Source organism: Leuciscus leuciscus (genome assembly GCF_965113295.1).
Source record: "Leuciscus leuciscus genome assembly, chromosome: 24".
NCBI lineage: Eukaryota > Metazoa > Chordata > Actinopteri > Cypriniformes > Leuciscidae > Leuciscus > Leuciscus leuciscus.
Window position 1 is genome coordinate 21,889,845 of NC_138723.1, and position 14,500 is coordinate 21,904,344.

At 37.4% G+C, this 14,500-nt stretch overlaps 2 protein-coding genes across 3 annotated transcripts in view; both read right to left on the reverse strand.

Moving 5' to 3' along the window:
* Positions 1-14,500, reverse strand: part of ccdc169 (coiled-coil domain containing 169) — a 239,433-nt gene that overhangs the window by 205,659 nt on the left and 19,274 nt on the right. The window lies entirely within an intron of this gene.
* The window catches only part of dclk1a (doublecortin-like kinase 1a), a 53,978-nt gene that overhangs the window by 27,410 nt on the left and 12,068 nt on the right, over positions 1-14,500 (reverse strand). The window contains exons 1-3 of one of the 2 annotated variants that reach the window (XM_082156964.1): positions 12,459-12,621; positions 5,118-5,217; positions 2,428-2,535 (exon numbers count right to left, since the gene is read on the reverse strand). In XM_082156964.1, coding sequence (XP_082013090.1) covers positions 2,428-2,535; positions 5,118-5,214 — 205 coding nt within the window. In that variant the 5' untranslated portion in view covers positions 5,215-5,217; positions 12,459-12,621. Of the gene's footprint in view, positions 1-2,427; positions 2,536-5,117; positions 5,218-12,458; positions 12,622-14,500 lie in introns of those variants that run through there. The other variant, XM_082156963.1, reaches the window with a different exon arrangement.

The window sequence follows — 14,500 nt, forward strand, 5'->3', positions numbered from 1 at the left end:
GACTATGTTACGATGAACAAATAGCAAAGAATAGGGAAAAAGAGAAGGAATGCACGAAGTCCCGAATTTACATCGAAAAAACCTTCGACTCCTTCATGACTGTTTCAGAAGGGAGGGGGGGGTGGGGGGACGGGATGAGGAGGAGGGAGGGTCGAGCTAGCCTCCGTTTTGTTTGACAATACTTCGAACGTCAACAAGAAGTGACGTCACCCAACATCCTGAACGTCTCATTCACTCCGGTTAGATAGTGTTGGCATGACCGGGTCTGAATTTCGGCGTGGGATTGCGCATAATTCTACTCAATACCGCAGATTTTGTGCTCACATCCGAAGTGCACACACATAATAAAGCCGCCCCTGACATACAAGTGCCACAATGAGCTCTTTTTCGCGGCTTATTGTCAAATACACTAAAAAATAATGTCACAATGCCCCTCTCGGTGAGTAATAACATAGACACAGTCGTAAACAGTTCAGGAAAAATGTGTAACAGGAACATTATTTGGATCCGTACGTGCGTCAGCCGTCAGGTCTTCATTGAAACTTGAGGCAAAATCAAAACATTTGGGAGTATTTGGAATATGGAGCTCAAACTGATAAAATAGATAAACAAAATAGATAAACAAAAGCCTATGGATATTTAAATAAACCTATAAGTTGCTTCAGTCCAGTAAATTTTCATCTTGACATGATTACTAACAGTATAAAAGTTATTCTTGCTTTTACATTATGAAAAACTTCACAGCAAAAAGACACGACATGAATGTGGATATTTATAGAATCACTGAAAGGCCGTTTACTTGCTAAAAAAGTATAAACTATCAGACGTCATGTAGAAGATAGTGTACAACAGGTTTTGATCATGGAGACAATTCAGAGCCCTTAAAAATCTCAAATATAATACAGTAGGCTTTATAGGGTTAATAACATTAGACAATAGTTAGAAATGGCATTAGAATTTAAGAAAATTCCATTTTTCTATATTACAGCCTATGCTCTCCATTGACCTTCTGATTGAAAACCCAGGCAGCTAAAGAATCAACATACCCAGCATAATGTCTACAACTTTTTAATTTCTTAGAACTTTATTTCAAAACTATCATCAAACTTTGCAGACCGCAGTAAATTCATTCTTAAACCAGACCAGTAATGAAACCTTTGCAAACCTGGCACATTCTCCCTCACCCCAGGGTTTCTTAAAGGATTAACGGGCTGTATTGTGAAAATGTATGACTGGCACACCAATCACTCGAAGTGAAACCGATTCCATGCTTTTATGGATCATGTCTACGAGTGTCTGCTGAGAAACAGCCGCCTGACTAGAAGTGATGAGCCACACTCTCTGAGCCTGCTTCCACTAAGCCTGCCAAACAGGAAGGGACGCCCATATATGGGCACTTCTATTGTCTCTAAGGCACAGCTCCCTTAGCCGGCGTCTCCATGACAACCGGATAGAACTCTAAGCCAAACCTCTACTCATAGAGATTCAACTGGTACGATTTAAACCAATCATATAACGGCTACAGGACAAAAATATCAACCAGCAGCTTCTAGACGTCTCTGCCACACATCTTATAGAGGTGAAGACGCAAAGGCGGTCTTTGTTAGAAAACTAGGGCACAGATACACAGTAAAGCATCAATAGGAAGTGCATGTGTTTTTTTGTTTTATCCATAAACAGCTGCATTTTTTTTTTTATAAAAACACTAATTTATACCTTTATACCTAAAATCGAATAAATAAGCAAGTAGTTGATGCACAGTCTGGTTTGCAGTACAATTTAGACTTTGCATTCAATCCAAAGTACCCTTTAACACCTTTAATACTATTAGCTTTTCGGAATATGGAGTAGCATGCATGTATTGTAACATGGCATTTGAATATGGTAATCACCAGTGCAAACTGGAACAAAAGCAAACCGCATAGTGCCTATAATTCAGATCACACACACAACAGTATTCATTGCACAACAGTTGATGTGGATCTGCAAGACTGAGTCACACTACCCCCCTCCATCTCCTCTCTCTCTCTCTCTCTCTCTCTCTCTCTCTCTCTCTCTCTCTCATCACCCCATCTACTTCCCGCCCCGTGCCTCAATATCTCATATCTCGTCTTTGACTCCTCTCTACCGGGATGTGCCCTTCTGAATCAGACAGCTATATCTGAATGCAATTCCACCTCGAAGCCAAACACACTCCGCTCCAGGGGTGCACACACAGAGGGGTGCTTTATTGCATGGAGAGCTGTCACACGTGCATGACTTCCTATTAGTTTGTTTTTATCTGATGTGAGAAGTTAATTATCTTCTTTTAACAAATGTTCAATCGACAAAGAGAGAATGTTTGAGAAGGGAGTTCACATGTGCACAAGAAACTATTCAGAGAAGCATTTGCTGTTGCATAAACCTGCATGCACATATGATCATTACCTGATCCAGAAGGAGACTTGCTGCGTCTGGAAAGGGCAAAGCTTCTGGGAGAACTTCTGTTTAAAGACCCCATCTTCCCATAGGACGTTGATTTCATTACTCGGCACTCTGTCACACAACAAAAATCGCATTACATAGTGAAGTCCAAAAGTCTGAAAATCTAATGAAAGTACTACTATTTGGTAGCTGAAAAATGAATGTGCATTTCAGAAAGTTTTATTATTTGGTATGTTGCCCTTCTGCTATCTATCAGAAAAAAAGGAAGATATTTTGAAAAATGTCAAGCGAGACCAATGTTGTTTAGACCCTAATGTCCCGAAAGAAAGTTCTGGAATGACATGGGGGTAAGTAAATGATGCTGTCAACTAGCTGATTGCTTAATTTTCATTATTTCAATAGTTTTTAATATCACACCACCAAATGACTCTCTAGTTTGATTGCCATCTCAAATCCTCTTTAAAAGTCCTCTAAAACTCAAACTCTTCCCGAAGATAATCCTTAAACTGAAGCACTAAATTAATCCTCCTTCAAAAACAGTCTGCTTGTTCAAGCACATTTATGCAAGTGTGATCAAAAAGATGGCAGTGCCTTAACCCTAAATACAGATCAGAGACTGGGGATTACATTATATTCTCTGCAGACGAAGTGCTGCTTAGCTTCTCGCATGCTCCGTGTTTATCTGTCCCATTTTTTGCTTTTGCTGCAATAACTCTGTGTACATAATAAATTCAGAGAGCAATATAACTGTGACACCAGGTATGACAGTAAATGCCACAGTCTATTAAGGCAGGATTTATTGAAGGGCAGGATGTCACTCCACTCTTTGTCTCCATGGAGTTATATTTAGAGAGCAAGTTTCAGCCCTTATCTCTCCAGTACTAACAAATCATCTCCTTATATACAGTAAAAAGATGCTTTTTCACAATTGTTAATCACAGCCTTACATAATCGTCTTTATCGACAATACCTTAGAGTATTATGGATCAAATAAAAATTAACATGGGATATCACTGACAAACTGCTGTTATGGGGTACCATTCTGCTCATATTATATTAAATATGTGTTCTTCAGGGAAATCTTTGTCGTCAAAGACTGCCATTTTGGCTCCGTCCATCTCGCCATCGGCATGCTTCATATGTTTCTCTCGCTCTGATCAAAACTCATTAGAACGGCACGTGTCCCTCTACTAGTGCCTTCATAATTAAATCTATACTCATGATTGGCTGCACTCGCTCTAATTCACCATGATAAATCATCTGATATTCTTCATTACATTTGTTCTGCACAGTGCAGCTCTAATTCGGTAATAGCCACTGGTAATAACTCAATAGAATTATAAATTAATCGGTCAGATATATAGATAGATGGGTGGATGGGCATAAAAAAGACAGAAAGACGGAGACATGGACAGACAGAAATATAGACAGATGGCAAATAGATGGATACTTTGATGGAGAGATAGACAGACACACAGATGGATAGATAGATTGTCTTTCGTTATTTGATTAACATAAAGGACACATACTGTATGGTAGGCCTATATTAGGCTGCTGTCACTTTAAGACGAATGCACAGATCCAATATTGATACACATTCTATTTTCTCCTGTAACTGTTAACGTTTGCTTAAGACATAACCGACTGGGTTTACGTGAATACTCAGCAAGCCCGGGTATTTTGACATACTTTGCATGTATTTGACCATTTAGGCGCAGACCGGTGAGTTAATATCAGAAATGTCCCATTTTACGAAAGTCACATTACATGATTCTACTGATATGCAGAGTTTTTAAGGAGGGGCGAAAGTAATGCGGCACAATAATCATTTATCTTGATCTTCATATTTGAATAATCGTTGTAAGCCAAAATCATAGATAGATAGATAGATAGATAGATAGATAGATAGATAGATAGATAGATAGATAGATAGATAGATAGATAGATAGATAGATAGATAGATAGATAGATAGATAGATAGATAGATAGATAGATAGATAGATAGATAGATAGATAGATAGATAGATAGATAGATAGGTTTTTACATCCAATGAGGAGATTATCGGGCAAAGCATCCAACAATAATAGAGAGAGCTCTTCCGAATACACTTCAGAAAACTGGGGCGCCTGCTCTTTACTGAGCTCACATCAGCACAGAAGAGTCAAACCGGCAACAGCCTTTGTCTCTCTACAACACAGAGCCACATACAGATTTCTCATTTCCTGATGACAACACAACAGGAAAACATAGAGGAGAGGAGAGGAGAGGAGAGGAGAGGAGAGGAGAGGAGAGGAGAGGAGAGGAGAGGAGAGGAGAGGAGAGGAGAGGAGAGGAGAGGAGAGGAGAGGAGAGGAGAGGAGAGGAGAGGAGAGGAGAGGAGAGAGGTCTATCTATCTATCTATCTATCTAAGTGGAGACGGCAAAAACCCAGAAGTGGTTGGTGTAGGCGTTAAGGGGGAATATGCCTTTCTTTTATATTCCACATTTGTGTGATGAATTTTTAATGGACTCATTCATAAGTTGGTTATGAACTAAATGGTAACAGGATGTTCTTCATTCAAGATGGGACAAAGAGAAAGTTTCTGTGTAGGTGGAAGATACCATCCACACAGACCTTATGCTGATGAGATCATGATATGTAGTGTTCTTTTGTTGAAATGGACACAAAGGAAACTACTGAAGAGCTCTTTACCGCTCTCATCCAACAGGAAGTCATCCTGGTAACGGAACTTCTCCGGGCCGCATGCGATGTAGATGTCCTCCTCCCCGAAAAAATCTTGAAGGCACATGACCTGCGATTGGAGAGAGAGAAAGTCATTAGCAGCATTAGATCCATTACAGCATCTGAATGTCTATTAAACAAAGGCTTAAGGACAGAAACCCTAATGATCAAAGAGCCCAAATCACAGATTCAGCCTTCCTCCTTCAAAAATGAATGAGATGGTTTGGTCGTGATCACCACCCAGAAGGCTTTGCTGAGCACATCTCTAATGTCTTTTTAAGATGAGTAACCACCAGTCCTGTTACTGTTGATTGCCCCTAATCAAGAAGAAGTTAGATCTACAAGCCAAGCCTCATTTCCCATCAGCCCTTTGGCCGTCTATGGGGACGGCTGCAGTGAAAACCTTTTTAAAGATTGATCATTTCAGACAATGAATCAAGGGGACAAAAAGTAAACAAATGCATATATAATCAGCCTTGAGCACAGCACAAAACACACATGGGGAATACACAGGCCCTTTTCAGAGAAGAACCATGACATTATTTCTGTTTTATGACAAAGTATGATTTCTAGCCCCCTAAAGCATGAATGGAGGGAACGGATGATTTTTCATTAGCCAGATGGACATCGTTTGAATTGAAGGAAGAGGGTATAAACACTTTTAGAGAAACTTGATTTTAGTTTATTGATTTGATTTGATTCCGAGGGGATTGGAAACAGATATTGAGATTTTTATTTGCTATGTCATTCCAGTTATTATAAAATGATTAAAGTGAAAATAAATGATACCTTGTGAAATGTGAATATGAGAACACAATTTTTGAATTTTTTGAAGAAAATGTGACAATAGAGTTGTTCTCAGTGGTTAAAGCATGTTTCTATGCAGTTGGCAAGTAGTTTTGAGCATTTTTAACATGTTGCTAGGTAGTTTATAAGGTGTTCTCTAGGCCCTGTTTACCCCTGGTATTAAGATGCGTGTTGGTCGATCGGATCACAAGCAGACGAGGGAGACACCTGGTGTTTTAATCCGTCTCTTTTGTCCACTTTCAACCACTTCTGTCCTGATTTCTTCGAGGGAAGGATCTATGGGTGGGTATTGGGTAAATGTATGGACTTTTTCAGATCTTTCGATCTATTGGATGAAATAAGCATGCCATAGTATTTTTTTTTTTTCTACTATGGAAGTCAATGGGGTCATATCAACTGTTTGGTTACCGACATTTTTCAAAATATCTTCCTTTGTGTGCAGCAGAAGAAAAAATTCATACAGGGTTGAAACAACTTGAGGGTGAGTAAATGATGACAGAATTAAAAATTTTAAGTGAACTATTCCTTTAATTCAAATGGCTGATTTATTTAGGAATGAGGCCAATGAGACTGTCATTATGAATCATTGGCTCACTCGATTCGTTAAAAAACACGGGATTCATTCAGTAACGAAATACTGCTGTGCTGTGTGTTGCTCGGAGATGTACAACAGTTCTACAGTGGCTTTGTTGTAACTGTTTTTATTGGCGCAATTGAGCAAAGACAATATTAACAATATTGTGTCTGAAATGTAGCACAAAATTAACTTCTTGTTTATTGAATTGTTGTATAAAATCAATTCCACATTTGCAATCGTTCAGATACTCGGGTAAACACAGCTTTCTTGCTCCTGTTATATTGCTATATTATGCAAATATAAGACAAAAAAACATTCAGGGGCATTTTTTCCCCCAATATCTTGAATTTTAGGGGCATATAACTGCATTTTAATAGACTTCATCACAAAGTCAGTCATTGCCCTGCATCTTGTTCGTCACTAAGCAACTGTGTGCAATGTAAGATGATGTACAGGTCTGAGCCGGGGTTGGGTGCGTTAAATGTACTAATACTTTTAACGCGTTATTTTCCCCATAATTAATCTTACCAAATTAATGCGTAAAATCGACAGCCCTAATTGTAATATACAGATCTATGATATACAGCATCACACCACGTCTTATTGCCATCTTCTTCCAGTCTAAAGAAATTAGGTATGGTTAACACTGATTGGCCAACGCAGTTGTCAACAAGAAGCTCCTTTCACCAATGAGAAACCTTTCGGCACGCCAATTTCTCCGACCTGCAGCTATCCCTGTCTCCTTGATGCAAAAACATGTTGTAAATAGAAACCTTTAACGCTGTTGGCTGACAATAAATCACATTTTACTAATCTTAATTTAGGCATTGGTCCCCCCTGTTTCTCCAAGATCCACTCAATTTAAAATGTCTGGCCTTGCCACTGGTTTAATCATGTTGCTGGGCAGTTGCAAAGGTATTCTGAGTGCTTTAGCTCAGGCAGTTGCTAAGTTGTTGTAGCAAAATTCTTCTCAACAAGCTACAAAAGTGTAATGATTTGTTTAAGAGCATAGTTCACCCAAAAATGACAATTCTGTCATTAATTACTCGCCCTCATGTCGTTCCAAGCCCGTAAGACTTTCGTTCATCTTTGAAACATAAATGAAAATATTTTTGATGAAATCTGAGAGCTTTCTGTCCCTTTATTGACAGCTACGTAACTACCGCTTTTACGCTGCATAAAGTTAATAAAGAGATTGTAAAACGAATCCATATGCACTGAGAGCTTTAGTCTAAATTTTCTGAAGAGACACGATCACTTTATATGATACACATTTAATGTAGGCTGTTATTCACATATAAACATTCATCAACTCACACATTAGTTTTGGTAAACGGAAGCTCAAGCATGTTTGCTTGATTTATGAGAACCAATGAGGTTCATTCTTGTTTTACGCAGAACTTTTAATGTTCACTTATCAATATTTATATGTGAATAAAAGCCTAAATTAAATCTGTTCATCATATAGCGATCAAGTTTCTTCCGAAAATTCATATGGATTATTTTTACGATCTCTTTATGAACTTTATGAACTTTTTGAAGTGTCAAAGTGGTAGTTGCGTAGCTGTCAATAGAGGGACAGAAAGTTCTCAGATTTCATCAAAAAGATCTTCATTTGTGTTCCGAAGATGAACGAAAGTCTTAAGGGTTTGAAACAACATGAGAGTGTAATTAAAGAAATGTTTTTTGGTGAACTAACCCTTTAATCCATTGAGAACACAGTTGCCTATAGCAGCATGCTAAGCACTCAGAAAACAAATTGTAAGTCTGATTGCTTGCAAATGTAATAGCACACTTCTCCTCAACAAGCTGCACAATTTGAGGTATCATCCAGCACAAACAGATGAATTATGCAGCAAAGTTCAATACCTAGAGTTAAATGTCACAGATTAATGCAGATCAATTTATGGCATTTTCAGGCGCAAACAACATTAGTTAAATGGCATGGCACAGTTTACAACATGTGGTGTAGGCTACTAAGATACAAGAAAAAGAAGAGGAGGATAAAAGGGACTGTTCTGAGAACTATATGTCCAAAACAGCAGGAGCTCCGGCCTTAAGGATCAGAATTTTTCTGATGTTTTTCACCAAGCGGTTCCACATCAGGGCACGCCACGGATCGGAAAGACCTCTGGGATGAAGGTGATGTGCGAAAAGCGGTGAGAGAGAGTGAGAAAGTAAGAGAGATGGAAGCAGCAAAGCGTCAAACACAGGCTGACGGAGATAGCTGTCTCCCAGAGCGAAAAAGTAGCTTTGATGTCGCAAAGAAATGTAAAAACAAGTTCGCTTACGCAACGACTGTGATCAGAAGTTCTCTGTTTCTCTAAGTGGAACAGACAAAGTGATCAAGCTGGCACAATAAACGGCAGAGATATCCAAAGATTAAATGCTTATAACATGGATTATTTCTGAATAGCAGCTTTGATGGAGATGTTAAAAGTTTGGCAAGGACGTTAAATTAAATATTTTTTGTTTAATTTTCCATTGAGCATGCAATAAACTTCAAAATTTTTAATTCTTAATTATTTTCCCTGAAAGAAAGCATAAATTATTCAATTAAAATGGTTTGTTTTGCAGTTTAGATGGGCACAGTCTCCCCCGAAAGGTAACTGGATAGTTAGTTCCCGTTTTGCAATGCTTCAATTGCGCCATCTAGAGGAAAATGTGGGGTAGCGCATGATGGATTTGTCTTCTGTTGTGCTGATGTAGAGCAACAGACCTTATTCACAGCAGCGCCATCTTTGATTTTTTACGGGAATGAAAGCGAGGCTGTGAGGGATAGCCATGCATCTCTTCAGTATGTTGTACTGTTATTTAAAGTGTTTTTGGATTGTTCTGCTTACGAAACTCAGCAAAAATATATTTCCAAGAAATGTCAGTAGACAAAAAACTCCAGACAATATGAGATGTAGAAAATTATAAGTGATGCTGGAGCTTTATACAGCTTTTTAAAGCGTATGCCATTGAGAAACACGGCAAGTCTTTCTCTCACAGCCTCGCTTTCCTGTCATGGCGCTGCTCTGAATAAGGTTTATTCAAAACATTTAATGTTCTCTATTATTTACACTTACAGTGAATATGTGCGGGTTAGATTCATTACTAGAATAGAGTATTTACCTGAATTAAATAGTGCAATGATTTATGAGACTACTAGGTGTCGCTGTTTACATACACTAAGAAAACAAGAACAGCAATGAAACTGGCCATATTTTTGCATGTTAATCTGATAAAAAATTCTCTGGCAAACGTGATTATCTTATTTATTGATTCAAAACTTCAATGTCAGTAATAAAACACTCAAACGTACATTTACCATTACTCTTTCACGCACAAAACTAGGTCGGAAATGTGTCATACAGCACCCTTATTAGCATGAGCAGTACATGTTTCAAATGATCAATTATATCAATTATATTTAAATTCAATTATAATATTATAATTATAAAATTATAATATTTTGACATATAAATTGAACACAGTTTAAAACAAAGATACTCTGTAACGTAAAATAATAAATGTCAACTTAAGATGAGTAAGATAGTTTAAACTTCTAGTTTGAAGAAGAAGAAAAATAAATTAAAAAAATGACTGACTTTCGGACCCCACTGAATAAATTAAACTAAATTTGTCTCTTCAAGGCTGTGTTTTGCTGCAGTACAGATGCTCCATCTTGTTCTCACCCTCAGCTCTGCTAATTCAGCAAGAAGAAAAAACTGTGATATGCTATTTTTAATCACTCTCAGGAAAGTTTCAGAGGAGCAGAATTCTGTACAAAATGTTTGGAACTACTTGAGGAACTGAACAGAAAGTGAGGCCAGTCTGGGTTATATCTGCACAAGTACAGGCGTCATCAAAAAGGAGGACAATATGAAGGACAAAAAAAAGATCCAAAAAGAATCCAAAATTAAGGCGATGTAAAAATATTACATTATTTTGGTATGAGAAATTGGGAAAGCTGATCACCAACCAGATAATTTTTCTTTAACATGGCATGATATATGGCAGAACCTGATTTTACTAAATGCAACATGTTCTATTAACATCTTTGTTGATCCTGGATCAACATTTCAATCAACCAATCAGATTTGAGGGACAAGTTTACAGTTTATGTCAAGTTTAGGCTTACAACCATGCAGGCTTAGGTGCTTCTATATCAGTGTTATTCACCTATCATTTCCCTCTGATTTTAGGCATAATTTATGGGCAGGGTTAGGTTTGAGGGATATGGTTAGGATTACATTTTGGGATAGGAATGGTGTTCCAGGATCAACAAAATATGTTGACCCCTAACTCTGCAAAATCTGGACGTCTCATGATATTAGCCCACGGCAGTAAACAGTTTGAACTGTTTGCATCTATTTGATTTGATTTAAATAATCATATTTTCAAAATACATTTATTAAATTATTTAGAATCACCATGAATATGATTATTGTGTATTTAAAACACATTCAGTTTATTACTACCATTACAGATATCTTACCTGTTTCTTCCCGTTTCATTTATGTATGCATCACATGAAGTTTATTAGTTTATGTTCAATAAACAATGTGTTAAAGATTTGTAATCAAAATGGATGGAAATTGTATATGCAATTCATATACATAAATCTTAAATGTAGGCCTACAGTATGTCAGTATGTTTTGTTCTAAGGACTCTTATGTTGATAATCTGTCTTGCTTCCTTTAGTTCCTGTTTCCCTACTTTATTTATTTTCGGTTTCTTTGGTTACTGGTTATGTCCTTGTTTGTTATGTATTATTTTCACCTGTGTCTTGGTTTCCTTTGTTTTAACCCTGTATTTATAGCCCTGTGTTTTAGTTGTTCTTAGTCAGGTTTCATTTAAACATAGTGTGGTTTGCATTATTCTCAGAGTGATCACTGGATTATTAAGAAAGATATTATTTATCTAATTTTGAGTGTACTGTCAAAATGTAAAAAAAATGTGGAAGGTTTTTTTATTTAAAACAATGCCATTAAACAAGTTTTTGTTAATTGAATTAAAGCTGAAATAATAAAATACATAAATAATAGAAAAAACAACAACAACAACAACAACAACAAAAATGTGAAATGTTGCCTTGGCAGATAGCTGAAATAAAAACAAGTTGAAGCACTAAAATGACTAAAAACTAAAACTGAAATAAAATAAAATGAAAAATAAATAAAAATATTTAATAAAAAAAACATAATTAATAAAACTTAAACTAAAATTGAAAATATTAAAAGCTAATTCAAAATATTAATGAATACTATAACAGTAAATCAATAATACTAAAATATCACTGGTCCACAAAAAAGAACAATAATGTGTATTCATTTTTATGCCATGTTGACCTTTAAAACTATTTATTTAAACTGTCTTCGAATACATGAATGTTAGTGAGAGACTAAAATATGTAAATGTTTGTGAGAGCAGCACCAAATTCATTGGTTGGACAAACAGAAAGCCCCGCCCCAAACTCATGCCATTGGTTAAGCCAGGGTTGCTATGTCAGGCCGACCAGAGCCAGTGTTTTTACTTTTCAGGGAACCTACAAACAGATTACTGATAGTAGTATCTGCATATTAAACCGAGAAAGTTGAAAATATTCAACATAAAAAAACACACTTCAACTCTAAACACTGCGGCATTTCACAGACAGCCCTCGGGTAACCTCATTATCCTGAGCGGCGCTGTCCTTGGTGCTGAGCGTCTAGCACTGCAACAGAGACATTTTTTCCATCGACAAAGCGAATAGACCCACAAGATGTTATACCATGTGTTTGCTGGCAAGAGACAGAAACAAGCTATGTTTGCAGTCAAATGTGGAGAGAAATAACAAGTGCCTCAAAAGTGCAGCAATAAACACAAACAAAAACAAGGGCAAAAGCGTCTCCTCCCTTATACTTTCTCAAAGTACTCATTCAGGGTTAAAGTGCAAGTACCAGACTGGTGGTTAATCCCGTTAGTATCAGGTGATGGGACCCAGATTAGTTGTCCCGGTCAAGAGGCCAGAGTGGAATCTGTTGCCATGACATAGGTGAAGTAATGTGACCCGCATGAAGGATCCAACGAGATGCCAGCTCATGCTTTCACACTCATCCTCAGCCCATGTGGACGCCCACAGACCTGCACATGCGTGCGTGTGTAAAGCAGCAGGGAGTCTGTAGGGGTAGAAATGTAGAACATCACACCGCAAGCTCATATACAGCCATCCTACACACATATGTGCGTGTTTGTGTGGGTGTTTGTGTGTGTAAATGTGCGTAGAGGGAGTGAGGGAAGAAAAGAAGGCCTAACATAATGAGGCGGTATGACAGCATTATGATCGTGGGAGGCTCATGTCTCATCAAAACAGGCTGGTCCTTAAGCAGAAGAAGCTTATCAGACAACAGATTGAAGTAATGCCCACCTCCATCTGAGTGTTCCTCAAGCCTCCGCACAGTGTTCAAAATAACTGATGTCTTTAGCTTGTTTTGCATTCGGATGAGATGAAACGCAAGATGAATTTGACGCCCTGACATTTGATAATGTCAAATTTGAACCTGATGACATAGTTGGGTACATCTTTTAGGTCCAGGACTTTCTTTCTTCTGTGGAACACAAAAGGAGATGTAAAGCAGGATGTTCACGTTCTTGTTTTTCTATATAATGAAACTATTTATGTGATCTCTCATGCTCCAAAAAGAACAAAATGGCATCACAAAAGCACCATTAAAGGGATAGTTCACCCAAAAATCAATTACTCTCATGTCGTTCCAAACCCGTAAGACTTTCGTTCATCTTTGGAATACAAATGAAGATCTTTTTGATGAAATCAGAGAGCTTTCTGTCCCTCGATTGACAGCTACGCAACTACCACTTTGATGCATTGTGGCATATAGGGCAATTCACTGCAGTTTATTTTCAAATGCTGTCTGTGTTGTTGTAGCACCGAGTTTATGAAACGAATTATGCAAATCAGGTAACAACACAAACATGCTCACAAAATCTGTGTCGAAAGTTCCTAAAGAGATCGAAAACTAATCCATATGAATTGAGCGGTATAGTCCAAATTTTCTGAAGAGACTTGATCGGTTTATATGATGCACCGATTTAATTTAGGCTTTTATTCACATATAAACATTCATCAACTCACACATCAGTTTTGGTAAACGGAAACTCAAGCATGTTTGCTTGACGTGCGAGAACCAATGAGGTTCATTCTCGTGTTACGCAGCACGTTTGAGCTTCTTCAAGAACCAATGAGGATCTTCATTTGTGTTCCGAAGATGAACAAAAGTCTTACTGGTTTGGAATGACATGAGGGTGAGTAATTAATGACAAAATGTTCATTTCATGAACTTACACTTTAAACATGTTCGTATGACTTGTGAAGACTTCTGAAATCACACCTTTAACAGCTCAATAACACTGAAAATATGTCACTTTAAGATGCATGTCACTATGTTTGATCCAAAAAAAAAAGTGTCAGAAGATTTTTCACATTTACAAAAATATTATGACGCACAAATCAGCATATTAGAATGATTTCTGAAGGATCATGTGACACTGAAGACTGGAGCTGCCTTGGTCAGCATATGAGACTTCTTTCAAAAACATAAAAAAATCAAAGTTTTGAACAGTCTTGTAAATTTTAGTCTGTTCCTCACACAAAACTATTGTATGACTATTGGACATCTGCTTTTATTATGCTTTTTAGGGGGGTAATTTTTAAAGCAAGAGCAGCCTAAACATTTTACCCAATATCTGGAATTCACGGAAGAAAAATCATGTATGGTTGAAATGATAAGGGGTAAACAGTGACAGAAGCCTCATATTTGTGTGCACTGTTCCTTTAAGAGCACCAGGAGTCATGGGAACAGCCCTAATAAAGTCACTGTCTGCTTCTTCAGATGAATTAGCTGCCATCTTTATCTCCTAAATCAGGCCTGCTAAATGCCAAGCAGACTACAAGAGCAGTTACATAAGATCTCAATTACATAAG